At 42.1% G+C, this 22,187-nt stretch overlaps 1 protein-coding gene across 2 annotated transcripts in view; it reads left to right on the top strand.

Moving 5' to 3' along the window:
- The window catches only part of TMEM132C (transmembrane protein 132C), a 310,537-nt gene that overhangs the window by 266,963 nt on the left and 21,387 nt on the right, over nt 1-22,187 (top strand). For both annotated transcript variants that reach the window (XM_054007021.1, XM_054007020.1), the window contains one exon: nt 7,169-7,312. In XM_054007021.1, the coding sequence (XP_053862996.1) occupies nt 7,169-7,312 (144 nt within the window). The remainder of the gene's footprint in view (nt 1-7,168; nt 7,313-22,187) is intronic.

The following is a 22,187-nucleotide window of genomic DNA, read 5'->3' as shown; positions in this document are numbered from 1 at the left end:
TTAATTGCTAAGCTATGATTAACATCATGCTATGTAGTTCTACTTATAGAATTTTCAGACTGTAAACAGGACCATTCTCATGACCTTAGGCTCCAGTGGATTTCTCTTGATAACACCATCTAATCGGATTTAGAGTTTAATTAAACAGCTGTCACTTTGCTTCCTCATTCTGCCGCGATTTAATGTTGAATTAGTTCCTAAATTAGTCAAGCTTGAATGCTTGCCTTCTTACAATTGAGAGGTTGGATGAACATAGGGATTGCTCTTCAGCTAAATCCAAGCAACTAAGGGCCATATTCTCTACTCTGGTCTTTGCACAGAGGTCCCACAGGCATCAGCAGACTTTCTAGGATTGGAACAAAGGTGCCAGATTCCTGGAGAGTTTACTTTATTGGTGCCTACCTTTGAGGAATATGCAGCAAATCAAATGTGAGCACATGCAGACCTCTCTACTCTGGCTATAACACATCAGCTTCATGTGTTGTTTTGCTTTTTTCCCTTTCTAAGAAAGCACGTCTTTTTCCTGAATACCAGCTCTGCTGAATTTCCCATGAGACTGAACACTAGGGCCAGGGGTGGGAGGAAAAATTCTGATCTAAGTTACCTCAAATGCAGTTAGTTGAGAGTTACACTGGTGTAACTCTCATCAGGATCTGCCCAAAGGTCTCTGCTAGTCTGTATTCTCTCGGTAGCATTGGCTTGGAGTCTAAAAACCTCACACGTTATTGAGAAGCAGAGAATTTGGACTTGCCATACTATCAGTAATATTTACATCCAATTCTTTATACAGCCCTACTGCACTCCGCTTCCCGCATACTCCAGTGTAAATGTTGGGGCCTGATTCAGATCTCACATTGTTTTAATACCATTGTGACGCCAACAAAGTAACTCCTGATTTACCCCTGTGCAAGTGAGATTTGAATCGGGGCCCAGATCCTCAGAGGTATTTAGGCATGAGATCAGGGTGCATGTGCCTAGCATGTAAATTCCTGCCTCTTCATTATTTGCCCACAAAAAGGAATTTTGGAGGGGCTCATTGACTTCCAAGGGAGTTGTGTCTATGCAAAGAAGGCAGGAGGGTGAGTAAACCTTCCTTCCAGTTGTTCTTGTGTGGTATAATGTACCATTTCCAGCCTTTGGGCTTCTTAATTGCTTCATCTTTCAGCTAAACAAAGGAGACGAACGAATCTTGAGTCTTCTCTCTGCCCTACCGTGATTGGTTGCACTTGAGTCACAACTAATTAAGTGCATGGCTAAAAGAGCTAAGACAGCCGTCTAGGTCCCCTATCTGCTTCATCTGTCTCTATGCGGGGGCAGTACAATGGATGTTGCACAAGTCCTAAAGATTCCATAACATACTTGTGTGTAACTATCAGTAGATGGGCTTTTTTTTCCTATTTCCTTGCATCACTATGACCTCAGGCCGTATGCTGAGGTCATGGATGTGACTTTAGGATTATATGGAAGAAGATATCATTCTATGCCTTTTCTGCCTCTCGGGGCAGAGTCAGATGGTTTGGTCCTTTTGTAAAGGTATTGGGTATCCAGAGAGCAAAAAACATCCATAGTTTGACCTAGAATGTTGTATGATATATTTTTCAGACTGGGAATGGGCAGATCTTTTGTGGGTAATAAAAAACTAGGTTGCAGCTCAAACATAACAATTAATTTTTAAAATAATTTCTCCTGTGCCAGAGTAAATCAGCTGTTTTATGTGCTTCTCTCAGTAAGGACATTAATCTTACCGGAGAGACGCAGTGGGTGAGGTAATATATTTCACTGGACCAACCTCTGTTGGTGAAAGAGAAGTTGGTACCCACCTTGTCTTTCTAACATCCTGGGACTGACTCAGCTACAAAACTGCATTAATCTTATCAAGCCAGTAGAGAAACAAACATGAAAACATTCCTTCCTATTTCTGTCTGTTGAAATATGTATAAACGATAATTATGTTCCCCCTCATATATTGGAAAAGTCCCATTGTGTTCATGTGTGGCAGGAAGACATCTCCCAATCAGAAGCCTGTAGGTTTTCTCCTTCTTCATACCAAATGATTGGCTTTGTGGTTGCACTGTTGGAATCATGCCCCCTGGTGCTAGCAGAGTTACAAAGCCAGCTTCAGCTCTGCAAAGCCAACTAGAAGAACAACACACTCACAACAACTCACGTTAATTTCAGTGGGAACAGAACAGCTAGCTCCCCTACTTCACTTTGGAAACACAACTTGTGGTTTTTTTTTTTTTTAGGGGATCATAATAAATTTATAACAACCTCATTCCAGGTTGAATATTGGTGCCTGTTCAGGATTCATCCTATTTCTTTTCTTTTCTTATTTTTTACTTTGCACTAGTTTGTCCATATTTTTTAAATAAACGGGAAGCAAGTCCAAACACAGTTCTTAAATGTTTTTGGTCCTTTCACAACTCAAAATAGATTTGATTTAAAACTGAAAACTTTAATGGCTGCTGGCACAGAAAGTAGACTAGTTCTTGGGGGATTTTAAAAATTAAAGAAAAGGGAAAGGTCCCAGATATTGTGATTGTTCAAATTACCTACATCTTATATTGGTTCTCAGCCTTTCATAAGGTTTCTTAGTAACCTGTGTGTATCCACAGCATAGCATGCAAACTAAAAGCATATTGCTTTTATAAGAAGTTCTCTATCCCTATTCAAAGTGTAAGTAGGTAGCCTTATTACGGCAGATATCGAATGTAGTGACAGTTGTTTCTAATGTCACCCAACGTGATCTCAAAGGTCCAACTTCTGCTCCACCATTAACTTGTACTGATGACTGATGAATAATTCAGGCTGTTGCAATAACAAGACGCAATCTGGTGGAGTTTGGAAACTCAATTTCCAGGCTTTGATGGATTTTGAATCAGACCCTGAGAGCTCTTTAAACACATTGTTAAATTAGACCATTATAAAACACTTTTCTCTGCTGAGTGGCCTATCTTTTTATTTCAGCCATGTTTGTTTCTCTCTCTCTCTGAGGTTTTGTTCAGCTTTTTGAAGGACCTTTGTATCCACATCTTCTTTGTCTTTTTCTGCCTGACAGCCTGTGCCTGGATGTGTGGATTGTGGGCCCGTTTCTGTTACGCTACCAGGCCATTCATTGAATAAAGGGACCATAAAGGGGACGGAAACATCCCCCTGGGAATACTCCCTGTGCAGGGGTCTTCTCTCCTGGCATATGGTTGGCTAACAGCTCTGCACCAGCCCTACTCCTGGCCCCCAGCACAGGAGGTGTGTTGTGAGGAAGAGCAGGAGGTGGGACAAAGGTGGGGAGGAAGCCTGGCCAGAATGCGCAGTGTTACCACTATTCTCTGCTTCCCCTGGCCCATGGAGAACTGTGCTCTGACTGATACTGAGGCAAGCCCTTAGCTGCCTCAGAATACAGGGAGTTCAAAGGTGTCTTCAAGCCACCTTCTCCTCTACTCCAGCGCCAAGCACATGGGCAAAAGGAGTGAGAATTGTGCCCCCGTCTTTATTTAAGCCTACACTTGCGCGTACAACAACCTCTGCATAGCATATTGCGCTTGGCGGCTGAAGGATGGGAGTGACGGCAGCTTTTAATTTCCTTAAGCAGTATGTGGTAATTTATTCACATATGATACTTAAACAGTTCCTGTACTGTATGGCAGTGATGAGTCGTGACTGATTTAATTGGAGATGAAGTGCAAAGGGTTTCCATCCTCATTTTGATGGACCAGATGCTATGGTACCATAGCTCCTGATTCCCTGCTAATATCAAGGATCTCTAATCAGACTAATGGTATTAGCTATTAGTGAATCTGTCTAATACATTTCTATTTCCTTTGTGCACATCATGCACTAAGTGTTCCTGAAGCTGATGCTGGCCCGTGGAAAAAAAAAATCTTAAAACTTCAATGAGCCTTTATCATGACAAACTGCGTCTTTGATTTTTGATATTTTTTCTTGCAGATGCAGCCCCTGAAGTAATTAATCAACCTAAATCCATTCAAATGTGTTCAGTTTCCCTTAATGAAACCATTAGCGGAGGGCAGGAGAATGAGGTATCATAATTGCTCATAATGTGCCGGTAGTCAAATTTTGCACCTCTTCTGTCCAGAAAGGTCTTGGGGAATTTCAGCAGGTTTTATAACCTTTGTCATGGTATCTCTACATCAGTCCCACTGATGCATCATATCCCTCTATAATGATCCACTGGAAAGAGATAAACAGAAATGATGGATTGTTAAACAACTGGCACATCAACTCTGTGCTATATAACAGAGAAAATAGGACCATCATTTGTATTGGCTGTCTAGGCTTTTGCCTTCTACAGGCACAGATCGTTTTCTTTTGGCCAGTAAAGTGGAAGCATCTGATTTGCGGGTGCGTGACCCAGAAGAGACTTGGGCAAGGCTTAAATGCTCAAAGAGTATTTCCTGGGGCTCGGGGCATCAGCCCTGTGGGTTTAAAAATATTTACTGGTGCCCTGCTCCAGATTGCTCCAGCTGAATTTAAGCCATGGGCTTGGGTCTGGTCAAGGCAGGAGATCAGATTTGAGGGATGTAATGGTATCATCTGTTATGGCAAATCCATTGTTTTGGTCCAGGTTCAGAGTTTAGCTGCAATGTGAAGCAAGCCCCCAATCTTGGTAAAGCTGATGCTGTTCTCTCACACTTTCAGCATTTTCATCATTGTCCTGTTGTGATACCAGTTTAGATGAGCTGCTGGCTTTCTCCTCCTTGTGATACAGGGACAGGGTCCCAGTGCTTGGGGATCTTAGATGTGTCATCCAAGGTCAGATCAATAGCTTGTGGTTTTATCCACTGAACACTATTGATACCCTCACCTCCAACTATCTATTTCTTGTTGTTCATTTTATCTTATTCTACTGATTGCCTACTACTGCATACTTGAACAGGACTGCACTCAGCCCTGGAGTAAGCGCTAATGATTCCCATTCAAATCATTGTGAGTTACAACTATAGTTATACTCCGTTATAGGCAGTACCAGGATGATGTTACACGTGCTTCATCTCATCATATGTTCACACCTTTTCTTGTTTTGTTCGTTTGTTCTAATGGCCTGACGTTTGGTAGGCTACCATTGGATGAAAACATTGATAAATCCCAAGCCACACAGTATGTTTAATGCTTGAAACTGTGCTTCTGTTTATGAGAGGTCTCTTATTCTGAGCCTGTCTCTTTAAATTAGATTTCTCCATCAGTAATTCACTCTAGTAGTTCAAGACAAACTTGATCAGAATAGAATCATTTCAAAGCAGACCGGCGAGAGCCTGAAAAGATGCTCTGTCACTTCCACAAGCTCTCTCACTCCTCCTTCACCCTCAAGTCCTTCGTTCGCACAGTTTAACGTTCTCAGGCACAAAAAATAAGTAAAGCCGTTAAGAGACTGAGGCAAAAGACTCATTTCCAAGGACATATGATGCTAGCAATATCAAAAGAGACAGCAAAAGATGTAGTGCATTTGGGTTTTGAAGTGGCTGGCTGTGTTATTCTATGCTTATTAAACTATTAGAGAATTTTTTGAGGACTTCACTTCGTTTGTTTGTGAGTGTGCTTAAATGTCTGGCTGTCCAAAAGAGCCAATATATGGAACACACTATGGCGCAAGATTTTCAAAAGTTAGGGTCTTAAGGCCGCGTGTTTAACAAAAGTGGCCTGATTTTCAAAAGTGCCAAGTACCTGTCAGAATCAGTGGGATATGGTGGGTGCTCTCTCTCTGCGAAATCAGGCTTCAGAAATCTAGGTGCCTAAGTAGGGATTGAGAGACATAACTTTAAGCCCCTATTTTGGGAAATTTTGGACTTGCTTTACAATGTGAGATAAAGCAACAGAGAGTCCTATGGCACCTTTAAGACTAACAGATGTATTGGAGCATAAGCTTTCGTGGGTGAATACCCACTTCGTCAGACATGCGTCATGCATCCAATGAAGTGGGTATTCACCCATGAAAGCTTATGCTCCAATACATCTGTTAGTCTTAAAGGTGCCACAGGACTCTCTGTTGCTTTTTACAGATCCAGACTAACACAGCTACTCCTCTGATAATGTGAGATAAAGGTGTGCACATAAATGCCTTAGGATCTGTGTAGGTTTCTTACTTATCCAGAAGTGTCAACATTCCTCCTTCTTTTATATTATAAACAAATGCATTGTCCTTTGAAAAAATATAAGAGGAAAAGGTGAACCTCAGCGTAAAATATTGTAAGACCGTTTAAAAAGACAGTATGGAATTTAAACCAGTTAAACTTGAGTTGAAAATAAAACATTGGCTAGAGCATCAGTGCCCAATCTTGCTGCTTTTGATAGCAATGGCAAAAATCCTGTTGACCTGCATGCTGCAAGAATGGCCCTGGTGCTTTTGCTGACTTTTGCTCACTTTGTAGGGCTGGAAGTTAAAAGGCTGCATAAAGACTTGAAATTCTACTTAGAAGTCAGACTTGGGATGGAATCACTTAAAAAGTGAAACCGCTGTTAGCTGTGTTGAAGGTGGATTTAAAGGTTTTTACCCTTTCAGATCTGATTTCAGGCTTTCAGGTTTCCTTCTTATTTTCCCCACGGTTCACTAATGCCTGCTGGATTCCTTACATTGTTTTACAGCTTAGTAGTGTCATTGGCCATATCAAAAGAAACAAAATCGTCCTGAAAAGTTCAGCTCCAGATACTATACCCCATCTCTGCAAAGGCCTGTATCCAAATACCACCAACCTGAACTGTGGCTCCACCCCATCTCAATGAACATCCCTGACGTCCAGTTTTAGTAAATAGTGGGTCTCATGCCTAGCAGTAAGCATTTGGACCCTTAATTAACTTGCCTGTAATATAGGTAGAAAACAGAAACTGCCCTGGAAGCGGAGCCTTTCTGGGGTGAATTAAACTGCAAAGATTTTGTTTTATATATTAGAGTATACAGTTAAGGTCAATGGGCTGACAATGTGCATACAAGAGTTTGTCTCATGCAGAGATTATAAGTTTGGATTTACTACATTTGAATAGGTTGTTTCTAGTTGGAGAGAATGAGCTCAGATCCTCAGGTAGTGATAACTGGCTTGTCTCCATGGACTTCACACCAGCTGATGAGCGGGCTCTGGGTTCTTAGGAATCTCTCTAACCTCCCTGTGGTTTCATCCCAGAAATGCTTTAACAGGGCTGTGCTTGGTTTTGTGTGCAGGACACAGAAATTCTGAACACCGCGATTCTCACGGGGAAGACGGTTGCAGTGCCCATCAAAGTGGTTTCCATTGAGGAGAACAGCGCCGTGACGGACATCTCTGAATCGGTTGAGTGCAAGTCCTCTGATGAGGATGTTGTCAAAGTAAGTTCCCCTCATGTGCTTGCTTCCCAGTACTTCTGCCTTTCTATACAGAAATGGGGTAGGGGAAGCAGAGCCCTTAACTGACCAATAAACCTGGCCCTGTGAATTAATTGTTCCCAGGCTTCAAATGGATAAGAAGGTGGTATGTAAAGGCACAAAAGGGAACTAGGTTCCTCAGTGAAGACATTGTTGACTTTTAGTGGAAGTTGAGCATCTAACTCCCATTTGTGCCTTTGAAAATCTCTCCCTTTTGGGTTCATCTACACTGCAAAAAAAGGGCCAACTGCACCAAGTCTCAGAGCCTGGGTCAACCAACTAAGCTCACAGGTCTTGCTCTACTGGGCTAAAAATAGCAATGTAGATGTTCAGGCTTGGGCTGGAGCCCAGGGTCTGAAACCCTCTCTTCCAGCCTGAGCCCAAACATCGACTTGCTGTTGTTAGCCCCATACAGTGAGCCCTGCGAGGCAGTCAACTGACGCAGACTCTGAGACGCGCTGCTGTGGATAGCAATAGATACAATGGTAACAGCCTCACAAAATTGTGTTGGTGTGTGAACCCCTTTGTTGGTATGTGAATTCCTGGGTTGGTATGTTAGCTCCTTTACCCTTGTGCAGAGAGCAAACGCAAGGCCTGTGCACCATTTTTAAGTCCCATGTAAGCCCTCAGAATAGGGCTTAAGTAGTGCATGGTCCTTGTGCAGGGGTGAATTTATCCTTAGCGCATAAATTGAAAACTCCTTGGATCAGGGATTGTCATGTATTATATGATTGTCTAGCACCAAGCACCAGAAGCACAACCTTTAAGCATTACTGCACTATAAATGTTGTATAATAATATGGCATTGACCCCATTAGGCCTACGATATGCATCTAGCAAGACAACACCTGTGCAGCCACAGGGATTTGCAACAGATTTATTCAGATCATTGGTGTCTTATTAAAGCAGAAGAACCCCTGTGTGCTTGCAGCATCCTGCACTCAAGAGCTCACAATAATGCACTATGGTGGGATTCGTGTAGAAGTCTTTATTACAGCCGCGTAAACGCTGCCCCCGATTAATTTATTGTAATTACCTTCATTAGAATGAGTATTAAATTAGTTAATTATTTAATGAATAATCATTGACACTGTTTGCCATCTTCCAACCAAGGAGACAGAGAGAAAAGAAACCAGGTGGGCTCAGAAACTTAGTCACTCTTTGAAATAATGGAGTGAGGACAGCAGCAGGAGGCCTCAGAGACAGTGCACAGGGCCTTTGTGCAGATGTTCCTGTGCCTCCAATGGATCCCTGGGATCTGTATAGCTAAGGGAACCAATGGACTTGGGGGAAGAAAGTTGTTCCCTGTAGAAGAAACAGAATCACACAGAAGTTATTCATCCTCACCAGATGATGTCCATATTTGCAATGACAGTAGAGTGACGGCCAAAAATATATTAAAAACCCAGAGTAATTATTTGATGGGTTGAAGAAAATATTTGATCGAAAATTGAAAGAAAAAACAAACCCTCCTACCAAAAGAGAGCCCCCTTCAAACGATTTAATATCAGTGTTTCTTGAGCTATTGCAATTCTCAAAGCATTTGATGATCTGGAAAGGACAATGTTGTCTTGAAGTGTTATATCCTATTAGCATTTCGAGCTCTACTCTTAGGCCTGGTCGGCATCTAAAACTTGGGTCACCCTAGCTATGTCAGTCAGGGCTGTGAAAAATTCACATCCCTGAGCAACGTAAATTAGCTGACGTAGGTTGATGGACCTAGCTATCACTTCTCAAGGGTGTGGATTTACTACAGTGGCGGAAAAACCTCTTATGTCTCTATAGTTAAGTGTAACATTTGTAGTGTAGACATACCCTCAGGCCTTTTCCCAAAGACTTTTGTCTCTACCACAAGGATTTTCCATTGCATTAGTTCAGTTTTTTAGGTGGGTTCTAAAAGCCCATCTTTCTAACCACTCTGAGGTTAAAGTGAAATAAAAAACTGGAAATTAGCGCTCAGATGTTCATTGGAGTTGAATGGAGGAATTTTAGAGATGTAATTTCTTCCTCTGATAAAATGTTCTGAAATGATTGAGATTAGTAGAGAAAGTTGTTACTTTCAGACAAATATGCAGTGCACCCGAGGGGATGCATCTATCACATGCAAATGTTAACTTCTATAAATAATAGGACCATAGGACTGGAAGGGACCTCCTGGGTCATCGAGTCCAGTCCCTGCTATCACAGGCAACCCTCTTATATAATCCCATTCATAAATTTGTCAAGCTCCATTTTTCAACTAGTTAGGTTGTTTTTCCCACTACTATTAAAGACTGTTCTAGAATGTCACTCCTCTGATGGTTAGAATCCTTCTTCCACTTTTCACCCTAAATTTATTCACGGCCAGTTTATTCTTGTGCCAACATTGTCTCTTAGTTCAAATAACTCTTCTCTCTGATGTGGTTATTCAGAGCAACTATATCCCTTCTCAGCCTTCATTTTGCTAGACTCTTTTAACCTACTCTCGTAAGCTAGGCCTTCTATTCCCCTGGTCATTCTAGAGCTCTTCTCTGCACTTTATTCCAGTGTGAATTCATATTTCTTGAACACGAGTGACCAGAATTATACAGAGTATTCCATATGAGATCTCACCAGTGCCTTGAATAATGACATTAATGCTTCCCTCTCGCTACTGGAAATATCTCTCCTGAGGCATCCTAGGATCACATTTGCCTTTTTCATGGTAGCACCACATTGGTGGCTCGTAGTCATTCTCCAATAGACCTGGCTGAATTGGTCATTCTCCTCCTCTGTCATTTCCAGTTGATGAGCCCCCAGTTTATAGCAGAAATTTGTGTTATTAGTCCCTAAGTGCATGACCTTGCCCTTCATACAGCCCATTTCTGTTACTCCCGTCTTCAAGGTTCTGCATAATTTTCTGTTTCCCTATGTCTGGAGGATACCTCCCAACTTTGTGTCATCAGCAAATTTCATTAGCGCATGTCTACGTTTTGTGCAAGGTAGGTCGGTTCCAAGACCAATCCTTGAGGAACTCTACTACAGGTTGAACCTCTCTAGTCCATCACCCTTGGGACCTGACCGGTGCCAAACCAAAGAATTTGCTGAACCCGGGAGTCAATATTGTAGCGAGCGGGTCTCTTTTTATTCTTATCTCGCTGAGGCGAATAAACTGAATGACACTTGCAACGCCGCCTAGTCAAGGCTTACCGGCTCGCTTCATAACAAAGTGTTAGTGTTGTTACACAATTTTATTGTATTTGCACAAGGAAATAAGTAGATAAAGCATAAAAAACATAAAATCATGCCGGACCACGGATGTTGCCGAACCAGAGTGTCAAACTAGAGTAATCTCCCTTAAGCTTAATAGTTCTCCTTTTAGCGTAACACATTCTCATCTCCCTTTTAACCAGTTCCTCCTCCATTTTACAGTTCCTGTATTAATCCCCATCATCTCCATCTTTAATAATACAGCTAGTTTTAAAAAAATTGCCGTGAAAAATTCTGAAGAAAAAGTTTTCATCTAAAATTTTTCTTTTAAAACGCTCCAGCTTTCATTGGAAATTCTGAAGAATTGTGTTCTACTTTATATCAAACTTTTCGCTTTGATTCAGTTTTCAAAAGCCAACCCAAAATGAAAAATGCAGTTGAAAACTGAACAAAAATATTTTGAAATTTCCCATCCATTCTCTACCAAATAAATCATTGACCGTGGCGTTTTCCTGTGGAAAAATTTCAAATTGGATTTTTTTCATCAAGCACAGTCTTTGAATTGAAAAAATTGGCTCTAATAAAGAACAGACTCCCGTGGTTACTGGTAAAGGAAAGTGGTATCTTCAATAAGGGTGGTGTGCTTGTGTGCACAGTTCGTACTGAACGGAAATGTCTTGGTTTTTCTGAGGAACTCTATATTGTTTTAAATTCTGTCCTATTCGGAGGGAGGGGAGGAATTGAGGGAAGATCAACCCTATGGGTATTGAAAGGCCACTCCCCTATGCTGATTCTGTTTGCTCCAACCCCTCCCACCCTCTCCCTTCCTTAGTCTTTGCAGCTCATCACCCTAACATAACCCCCAGGAAAGGATTTAAATAACAAAGATAAACTAAAATACAACTATAGAACTAACGTGACTTTTGCAGCCATCACATTGTTTGCTCCGCTTGTATGTTCTTTCCCTTTCCTCTACCCTTTGTCTGACTAGCCTATTTAGATGGTAAGCTCTTCAGGGCAGGGCCCTTCACTTGCTCTGCTTGTACAATATCTAGCACAAGGTGAACATGTTCAGTTGGCCCCATTGGCACTATTGTAATAAACACGATCCATAAAAAAGGTAGGCAAGTCTATAGTGGAGCCTACACAGCGAACTAAGATCTATTTGACTAGAAAAAAAATATGCGGGTGCAGAAGGAGATTGACAAGAGCTGTATGAAACTCAGAGATTTCTCTGAGTTAATACAAAACATTTTTCATGTGGTTTCAGCCCGTATGGAATTTGAATTAAGCTTTGCATTCAAACAGCCTAACAATGGAAGCTGCAGGTGATCAGCACTTGTCAGGATTTGGCCCATGGTAATTAGTCACCAAGTAATTAAATGGCCCCTCGTATGATTCAAGCAAAGAGCAAGTAGGTGATATTTCTTCCCTGTGATTTGAAGTGCCATCAGAGACGAGCCCATTTGCGTTCATTTTACAATGCCCCAGGGTCGATTGCAGTGACATGATTCCAGGTAACAGGGCACAATGGTGATCTAAAAATAGAATGCATCTGCAAGTAGCAGGTAATGCTTTCCCCAGCGATAAGACTTGTCTCTGGGCAGCTCAGTGTCCCGCCTTGATCTGCTGCCTTTCTTTTTTCTACCCCTTCAGTTTCAGCTTCTGCCAACATTATAGCTCCTTTGCTCCCAAATGTACAGTTGATTTCATGAGCTATAAAAGTGCTCGAGTGCTCCAGACCTTCACACAATGGTCCCGGTCTTTTAAAGGTGGACAAGAAATTTATTATAGCACTAAAATAAATCAGCCAAGTTCTACTTTGATCTATGTATCTGAAACCATTAATAATGATTCCAACTTCCCAATCCCAGGCATTTTTTAATCTCCTGGAAACCCAGGAAGAATTTAGCTGCTCTTGTGAATCCTTCCACACAGCTCAAATCTGACTTGGCTTCAGAGGGGGTCTGCTCACAGCCTGAACAAGGGCAGGTCCACACCAAGAAGAGCTGAGTTTGGGGAGCTTGTAACCCTTTGTATCAGTCCCGAATTAAAGAGGCTCAAGTTGAGTATATTTCTCCAATCTGAGTTCATCTGCCCTTGTATGCTAGTTGTACAGCAAGGGCTCTGTTTATTCCAGAAGCTAGTCTAAGCATTTGGTTTGGGGTTTTGTCATTCTTTGACTAGCTTTCTTAGAATTGCTAAATGAGCTAAGAGGTGGTGAGATCATACTAGTGCACTCTATTGCTGTTGTTATTTATAACTGGTATGGCTGTAGGGCCCAAAGGCCCCATTCAGGATCAATGTTTCATTGTACTACACATGATCCCTGCCCTGAAGCGCTTACAATCTGATTTCTTTTTAATTACATTTACACATTGGAGAAGGTTTCAAACCAAAACCATGGATCAAATGTAATGAATATGGATTCACACATACAGAACCAATGGCCATCACTGTGTGTTGAACCGGAGCCTTCAGCACCAAAAGCACAAGATCCTAAACTAAGGGAGTAACTTTAGTGGCTGTTAGTAAATAGCAGGCTCTTAGTCATACTGGGGCCAACCACTAGAGGGAGACATAATCACATGGACAAGGCCAATGTGTTACACAGTTATGTAAGAACTTTTAGGAACTTTTGGAACTGGATCTGGGTTCAAAATCCAAATTTCCCAGCAGTCCCTCTGTTATAATGGGCTAAAATAACCCCCAAGATCAAAACATCTCTGAACTGTTGGGAGTTGAAAATCTGTCGCAGAATTTTGGTGGTTCAGGCCCAGCCTTATTGCTAACTGTTTTGCTAATAGTAAAAGTATTAATAACACTGTCGGTGTTAAAGATTTCGAGCTGATAGTCATGAGAATTATTGGCACTCACCAAGATCACAGTATTTGCCTAAAGGCCCATTGCCTAAAGACCCGTATAATTTTCTGGGAACATTAATTCCACTGAAGTCAGCACTCACAAGAGTAAAGTGACTCAGCATGCATAAGTGTAGGAAAGGGCCTTCTGCAGATTTTTGCTAGTTGTAATGGAAACACAGCTTTACAAAATCAAACCCATTCTGATAAGAGACATGATCCCTTTGCTCAGATGTCTGCTACTCAATTGTGTATCCATTCAGATTAAAGCAGGCTGGATACTACATACCGTGTAACCCAGCAGAGTCTCAGTCTGACAGTAAGACAGGGAGCAATTTTCCTAAGCAGGTCAGTGAGTAATTGTGCACCATGGAGGGGTTTGTTAGGGAAAGCTGACTTTTAAAATTTTGTGGCTTGAGACATTGCCAGACTCAGCCACTGGGGGGAAAACCATCAACAGTAGTGCATTTTGTGAAAGATATTTGGTTAGTCATTTCTTTAATACATCCACCCTGGAATGATGAACTGTTTGAAAGCCTTCAGTGGCATTCTTTGGCGAACTACCAGCATGGTACTCTGCTCCACAGTATTTTCAAAGGTCAGATATATTTTAAATCTCCTCCTTTATTTTGTCCCATTAATTTTATAGAAGGGGATCCTAGAGACAGACGCATATATTTGGGAATATGTTTCCCCCTTTGATTTGCAAAGGAAACTCCTGTTAGCCCCATCCACGGCCATTTTCAGAAAGAGCTGCACAGTGCTCCTCCTTGCTGACCTATTAAATTCTAGTTCCCCAGCTGAGAGGCTAAACTGCAGGAAGTAGGAGACCACTGGGCCTTGAGATCTTACCTGGAGTCAATGGCAGAGCTCCTACAGGATGAGGCCCATATTGTGTTCCTGAATGTCTCCACATGAGCCTTGTCAGGCAACCAGATACTGCGGTGATACTGCAATAAATGTATAGATGGCCCATCACCTCATTGTCCAGCTGCTAAGTGGATAGTTACCTCCGCAGTACTGAATCTGTGGCTGTACCTACAGACAGCACAGTCACCACTTAAACTATAGACCAGAAGCATGGGGTTTAGACCCCAGCACTTTTTGTTCCCCAGCACCTTCTGTTCCAAAACCAGACCTCTATCGCTTGAGCTTAGGGAGAAGATCTCTTACCTTATTACCTTGTTATGGGCTACCCCTGAGAGGGTCAATGGAGTCACACGTGCTGGAGCAAGGCTGATATTCTATCCCTTAGAGGAAAGTGGTGATGTGTTAAACACACAGTATTGTGCTGCGTGAAGAGAGAAATGGGTGTCAGTGTATGACTCTCGTCGGTGGGCACATTACAGTGCTATAGAAATGCTCGGGGTAGCCAGATCATCAGGAAAAGGCCACAGTAGCTAGCATACACCCTCCCCAACTGCCCCAGGGTTAATGTAGGGCCAGGGCCTGCTCCTGCTCCCAGTGAAGTCAATGGGAGTTTTGCTGTTAACTTAGATTAGAGCAGAATCAAACTCCTCTAGGAGCCAGTTTTCTGGCCTTGAACACAGCTTGGGACACAATTCATCTCAATTCAGTAGGACTTTATTGGCATGACAAGCTAGGCAAGTGATGCCAAAGTGTAAAAAAAATTTAAAAAAGAGATGGACCCTCAGGTACTGGTCAGGGGTAGGAAAAGTCCACTCAGGACATAGCTACATGCTGTGTTCAGGGTTTGAGCTCTTTGTCCACTTGTCAGCAGCATCCAGAGGCAGGTTGCTATGAAGCACGATGCCATCTCTGTTATCTCAAGTTTCAAAAAGTCCGGTCCCTTTAGAAGACTTGGCACATCTTGCACGCACAGTACTTTCCTCTCAGACCTTTAAACTCCTGCTGCTCAGGGAAGGAAAAGAATCCAAACTGGCATTGCATCTCGGCATAGAGACACAGGTTTTGTACAGGACTCTACTGCAAAGTCTTCAAGCCTGGGAGGATTTAAAGCTGCACATTATATTTTTAGTGCAGGAGATGGGAGAAAATAAAAACAAGTGACTGGCTGGAAAGAAGCAGGTTGTTCTGACCAGCTATTTTCAGCCAGGAAGAACACTCAGTTCCAATAAAAACCTCTTACAGTGAATATAATGCGATTGATTTATGAATCATCTTTTACTTAGGTCAAATAAAATTCTGTCTGGAGTTGGTTAGCTGCATGTTGGTGCTTTAGAGCTGAACAGCAGGTAGATGAATTTTTGATTAGCGAATGGATGAAATGTATAGTCTTTCTAACTCAAGACTATAAAACTAGGGAAACTTTGGCAATGAATGGGGTTTCCACACAGCTGGTGTGGTGCTGGGCAGGCCGGATTTTGAACAATTGCTTCAATGCAATGCTTGTGAATCTCACTTCAACTGGCGAGAGTGCTGCAAAGCTCAATGAAATTATGGGGAAATCAGTGCTAAACTTTTGGTACTACCAGCTCTTCAAACTCTTCTGCTCTCCTGAGTTATGATTTGTTAGTTGCTACTAATCCACTGTTCACCAGGGGTGGCTATATTTCCAACTGCTTCTTCCCAAAGTACAGCATGGATTGTGTCAGTTCCTTGATTTTTAATATTGGGTGGGTGGGTGTGTGTGTAGCTTTTTACAGGGAAAAGTTAGGGTTTCAGTTGAACTGCAGTAAACATTCTTAATTCGTATTTATTATTTGCATTACAGTAGCATTTGGATTCGTCAGCTGTGTTCAGGGCCCATTGTGCTGACCACTGCACAGACACATAATAAGAGATGATCCCTGCTCCAGTCTAAATAGAGAAGACAAATAAAGGAAGTAATAGTATCCCCGTTTTACATATGGCATAGAGAAGGGAAGTGACTTTCCCAAGTTCACAAAGGGAATCTGTGGCAGACTCAGGAATAGAACCCAAATTTCTCTGAGTCCCCAATCAGTGCCTTGACCATGATACCATCCTCCTTCTCGGATACTTCTCCCTTGCTCCGCTAATAGGGCGTGTTCTTGTGAATCAGATGCAAATGAAAAACTCTAAAAACAGATAATGAATAACGCAGCATGGGAATCCTTCTGATTTGCTGGTCTAAAGTCCCATCACTCTCATGCTTTTCTCCAAGTAAATGTGATGTGCCGTGTCGTATTTAGAACAGAGCTGCAAATAGAAAAAATTCCTCCCGTACTTTTAAGTGTCTCATAATTTAATTGAATCAATATACATCAGCACAGCAGAGTGTCAGAAAACCAGGCTGACTGCGGACTTTCTTCTGATGCAGATCCAAAAAGATGCCAACAGGTTGTGGAGCTTTTAGAAAAGAAATGATATTACTAGAGACACGGAAAGAAAGGGAACAGAAGAATTTGAGAAAGCAGGAGCCTAATGTATAAACACAAGTCTCCAAGCATCAGCCTCTGTTTAAATTGAAACTCACAATTGGTTTAATATGAGATCCTGGAAGTCAATAGTGAAAGGTGTAAGTACACCAGCAACCCATAATATGCAAAGACCTTCCGGTATCAGAGGGGTAGCCGAGTTAGTCTGAATCTGTAAAAAGCAACAGAGGGTCCTGTGGCATCTTTAAGACTAACAGAAGTATTGGGAGCATAAGCTTTCGTGGGTAAGAACCTCACTTTTCCAATGCATCTGAAGAAGTGAGGTTCTTACCCACGAAAGCTTATGCTCCCTATACTTCTGTTAGTCTTAAAGGTGCCACAGGACCCTCTGTTGCTTTTTAAAGACCTTCCGGACACCCAAAGAAACATTGGACCATATCATTGCGGAGTTCTCTCCATGTCATCTTGTGGATTCGTTCTGCTCACTAATGGTGTGTCATTATAGAAGACCTGTACATCATAAATGAACAATCAAAGTGAAATGACAGTAACAACACCTACCACAACAGTAACAGTAACAACAGCTACAGTAAGTGCTCCAAAATCAACTTCAAAGCTGCAAAATCAAGACCTACACAGACCCCAGCCTTTGTAGCAAGGGAAGGATAACAGCGTTGTTAGGACGCTCCACCACTTTCTCCAAACTTTTATGTACTGTGCCATTGAGTCTCAACTGATGCTGCTGCAGTTAAGGATCCCTTATATTTACCCTCATTTCTCCCCCCTTTCCATCCCAGTGGGGTTAAAATCATATGCTCTTTTTAAATTACACTATGAGGAAACCTGCCATACAAGCTGTCAGCACGGTTGTGAATCTGTCATTTGCATGAGACTTGTGACCCAAGGGAAAGGTGTAAATCATTGAAGACTTACTTTTTGTAAAGTTACAAAGCAGCAAACAATGCAGCAGTTCCCATTCAAGTTAGCAGATGTGATTTGGACCAATCTTTAGTTTAAAGAAAGGAACAGTCTCTGTGCTCACCTCGGTGACCCCGCGCTTCCATGCAAGAGGCTCGCATTCACTTTGTGCGTATAGTCTGTCAGATCCCTAGCGAGCAGGACCAATCGCTTTGCATTTGCACCCTTTTCAGAAATGGTTTGACTCTAGAGTGCACAGCACAAGACAGATTTTGGGTTTGTTTGCTAATGCTGGCTTTGGAGAGTTCATGTGGCTTAGAGTCTGCAGTTCAGCTTCAACATGCTGGTCACTTGGGAGTAAATACATGCCCCGCAGTCTCAGCTGGCCATCAGTGACCTCTCTGCTCTTTTCGGTCTGTCATAGCGAATGAGATACGGTGAGTTAAATGTTCCGCTGCTGCACTGCAGATCTGCCAGCAGTCTTTGTAATGAGATTAGGGAACGTACGAGTCCTTTCCATAAGAAAGGCACTCTCTGCGAGTTTAAACCATTGAGAGGTTTATAGGTAGTTTAGTTTATTCTGACGATAGTGTGGAATATGCAGAACCTTCCAAACTAAAGGGTTCTAAATTGCTTCATAAACGATGACCCTGATCTCTGAAGATTCTCCGCGCCTTCAGTTCTAAAGGCCCAATCCTGAAGCCATTCGTGCTGGTCATTGGGAATGTTTCCCGAGGATCGATCCCAAGGAAGGAAGCCATTTTGCGTGTAGAGCATGGCAGTTGTGTGCAGGCACACTGCAACGTTACAGCATAGACTACTTTGCCCATTTAGAACTACAGAAGGAAACTGTAAGGAGGGCAGAATGTTGGCTTGAATAAGTCATTAAAATATAATCATTGCCCAATTCTCTAATTATCCTTTCTACGTTAGGAATAGTCTCTAACTATTTTGAGTCTGTTTTATAGGTGGGTGCTAGCTAAAGGCAAACATTCTCAGTCTCGTTCTTGTTTGTAGAATGATCAAATAGGACTTTTCCAACAGCTAGGATCCCGTGGATGTTAAATCTCAGTTATTGCCCTTACCTCTTTCGTGCCTTCTGTATGGGAGGAGCTTGTGGCCTCATTTTTAGAGTCAATGAACACCCACAACTCCAACTGAAGTCAGTGGGCCATGCTGCCAATTATCAACTCTTCTGTTTGTTGATTCATTTTTAAAGACCCCTTGAATGCAGCATTAAAAGGCTCTGAATGTATTTCTGGGGATTATGGAACAGCTCAAAACTGAAGCTTTAGCTCTTCCCAGATGCACTCTTTTTAGCATGAAAGCATATTTTTCAAATGAATCTTATTTAAGTCTCCACTGATCAGTATCCATTCTCAGTATTGAACCTTTCCTTTGTTCCAGATGCAACACAGGCCTAGAAATAAATGGATCTGTTCTTCAGCAGACATCACCCTCTTTCCAAGAGTCAGAATCCAAGAGTCATCTACTCCTCAGAATCATGGGCCCAATCTTGGAATTCCTACTTGGGGTTGGGGTCTCGTGGGACAGTTAGTAGGACGTAAGGTAGATTTGGTGCAGAACCACCCTTATGTGAAAATCCCTAAGACTTTCATAGGGATGAAGCCTATAGAGTCACATACAAATTACTCTCAAAACCTATAGAATGTAGTAGAGAATTCTCTCCTTCCAATAGATGATTTTAAAAAATAATAATCCTATAATATTCTGTGGCAGGATATAAAACTTTATTAAATTCTAAAGGATAGTTCAAAAAGTCTATAGAAGGGTTACCACCATTATCTGTTAAATTCTATAGGGAAGTTCTTTTCAACTTTTTTTCATTTGTGGACGCCTAAAATTTTTCAGATGGAGGTGTGGACCTCTTTGGAAATATTAGACATAGTCTGTGGATACCCCAGGGTCTGCAGACCACAGGTTGAAAACCACTATTCTATGGTAATAACCTTTCACAGATCCCTTAGACATAGTCTGCGGACCCCACGTTGAAAACCACTAGTATAAGACTTTTCCATAAGGGTTGGAGTCTTCCATATTCGATACTACAGTTCCATATTTCCAGGAGTGACTTCAATCAGATCACTTAACCTCCTTGAATTTCTCCTTCTGAAAATAAGGGTAATGATACTTTGGTAAAAGCTATCAGATCTATAAATGAAGTGTGCTATATAATTGCTAAATGTTGCTATCCTTTATTCTTTATACTACAAGTGTTTTCAATGATATCTAAATTTTTTAAAAATATAAAAACATTTCTTTTCATTACAATATTTTTACAAAATCTTTTTAACATTTAAATTGTTCTGATAGTAACAGGCAAATGCCTATTTTAAACACCAAAACATAAGGTCCAGGATCTCTAAAATGATGCATATGGTAGAACTCCTGCATCTGTGTGCTTCACTTTGTAGGATGGAGCCTAAAAATGGGGCAAACGTGTCTTGAGTCTTGCCCTCCATGGCACCACAGATGTGCTCAGAAAATATTTAGTTTGTTCCCCTTTTCTACACGGATCTTGGAAGCTCATGTGCCTCCTTTCATCTTACAATGGGCCAAGGCAGTCATTTTTCATCCTGACAGGGCGTTTCCCAAGAGCAGACGGATGAATGTAAAAATATAAACTTGACTGATTAGATGCAGTGATACCAGGACTGATCCAACTCCCATTGAAGTCAAAGACTTTCCATTGACCGATAGTTGAATTGGGTTCATGAAAAATAATAAAGTGGCTCTGTCTGATAGGAGATCCCATTGAACATTTTAATCTCTGACAACTGGACACTGCAGCATTCTACCATGTAGGGTTGAGGCGTGGGATCTGAGTTTGGGTTTCACGCTGGCAGAGACTGTGGTCAATGTGAATACAGCATCCTCAGAAGTGAGCTCAGTGACTGACTCAGGAGCAGTCCCCGCCGCCGAATTACCGCCAAAGCTGCAGGACCGGCAGACCTCCCACAGGCATGCCGCCGAAGGCAGCCTGACGGCCGCCCTCACAGCAACCAGCAGGCCGCCCCCCACAGCTTGCCGCCCCAGGTGCACTGGTGCCTGGAGCTGCCCCTGGGTACTATTCAAGTACTGCAGAACCCATCATCATAAATAAGGTGCATATTCATTTATTTCAAAACCTTTTACCGTGTTTTATGAGTAATTAGTTTATACAGACAGCAGAGAAAATATAAGCTTCATGAAGCCATAGTGGAAACTTTGAGAGACATTCATTGGAGAACTTCCCTTAAATACCCAGGCACCTTGCCAGAAGCCTGACAAGACAGCACAATCTGGTTTGGAACTCGTTAGAAAGGAGGAACCGTCTGAGTTGTGCCTTGTTAAGAAAAATTTGTCTGTGGGCTCAAGTTCTTCAACACTGCACCTGTGGCTTCTTCACTCTGTGAGGCCATCACCCAAAATGTCACAGGCGTTTTTGCATCACTAAGAACAGATCGGGTGAGAGGCAGGAATAGGAGAAAACCAGTCTCTGTGACATGTGGTCTCCTGTCAGAAACACGAGCTTCTTATTCTCTCTCCTATTAAAAGTGTGAGTGACAGTGGGGGAAGCCGGTGTCAGGAATAGAATGCAGGTTCGGACGCTGCAGGCTATTTCACACGGCTGCTGATGCATCTCTGTCCTGTCGTGCAACGTTGCTGCTGTTATAGCCTGGGCTTTATTCTGTGACTTATCCTGAAGTGAATCAGATTGTCTGGTGGCCTGTGCTGTCATCAAATGATATTCGGAACATCAAAGAGTTCATCAGGCACGGAGCATTGAAACCAGAGTTAGGTTAGGGCCATGTAATTCGTGTCTTTGTCTAAAGTTCAATAGAGAGAGGAGATAAGATAGAAAATAATGAGGCAGTATAGTCTACCTGTTAGAGCAGTGAACTGGGACTCAGGACTTTCAAGGTGTATCTCCAAATCTGCTACTGATTCGCTGTGGCCGTGGCTAAATCACTTGGGTGACATTTTTCTGAAGTGCTTCTAATATGAGGGGCCTCATGTTTAGATGCCCAGTTTTAGACACCTAAGACCAGATGAGCGGTGCTGAGCACACAAAACACAGACTCCTGCCAATGATGTCTAAAATTTGGCCTCCAAAATTACAAGCGACTTTTGGTTATTTGTGTTTCCCTGCCTCAGTTTACCAACCCATAGAATAGGGATAATAGTAGTATCCTGCTTCGCAAGGGTGCTATAAATCGTTTGAAGGACACCATGCTGTAAATGGAAAGCATTATTATGTATTACTAGCTTGCTTTGATCTTGATAATGAATTATCTGGATATCTGTCAAACTCTTTTCATTTGTGATCTAATCAGGGTTCACACCTAGCTTTCTGGATGCAAAAGCCCTAGTGCATTCAGCAGCCCGTCACTAGCTAAGCTTCTAATATGTGCTTACTGAATTCTAGTTCTGGCACATCCTACTTTCTAGTTATGAGAGCCAGACAGTCTGGAAGGCAACTGACAAGAACTAGAGTTTGAAACTTACCTCCTGTGGGGGGTGGGAGGGTGTTAATATATCTTCACTAGCAGGAAGCCTTCCCAGGTCCAG

This window comes from Malaclemys terrapin, chromosome 16 (genome assembly GCF_027887155.1).
Source record: "Malaclemys terrapin pileata isolate rMalTer1 chromosome 16, rMalTer1.hap1, whole genome shotgun sequence".
Taxonomy (NCBI): Eukaryota; Metazoa; Chordata; order Testudines; family Emydidae; genus Malaclemys; species Malaclemys terrapin.
This window is presented reverse-complemented; position numbering and strand designations above follow the sequence as displayed.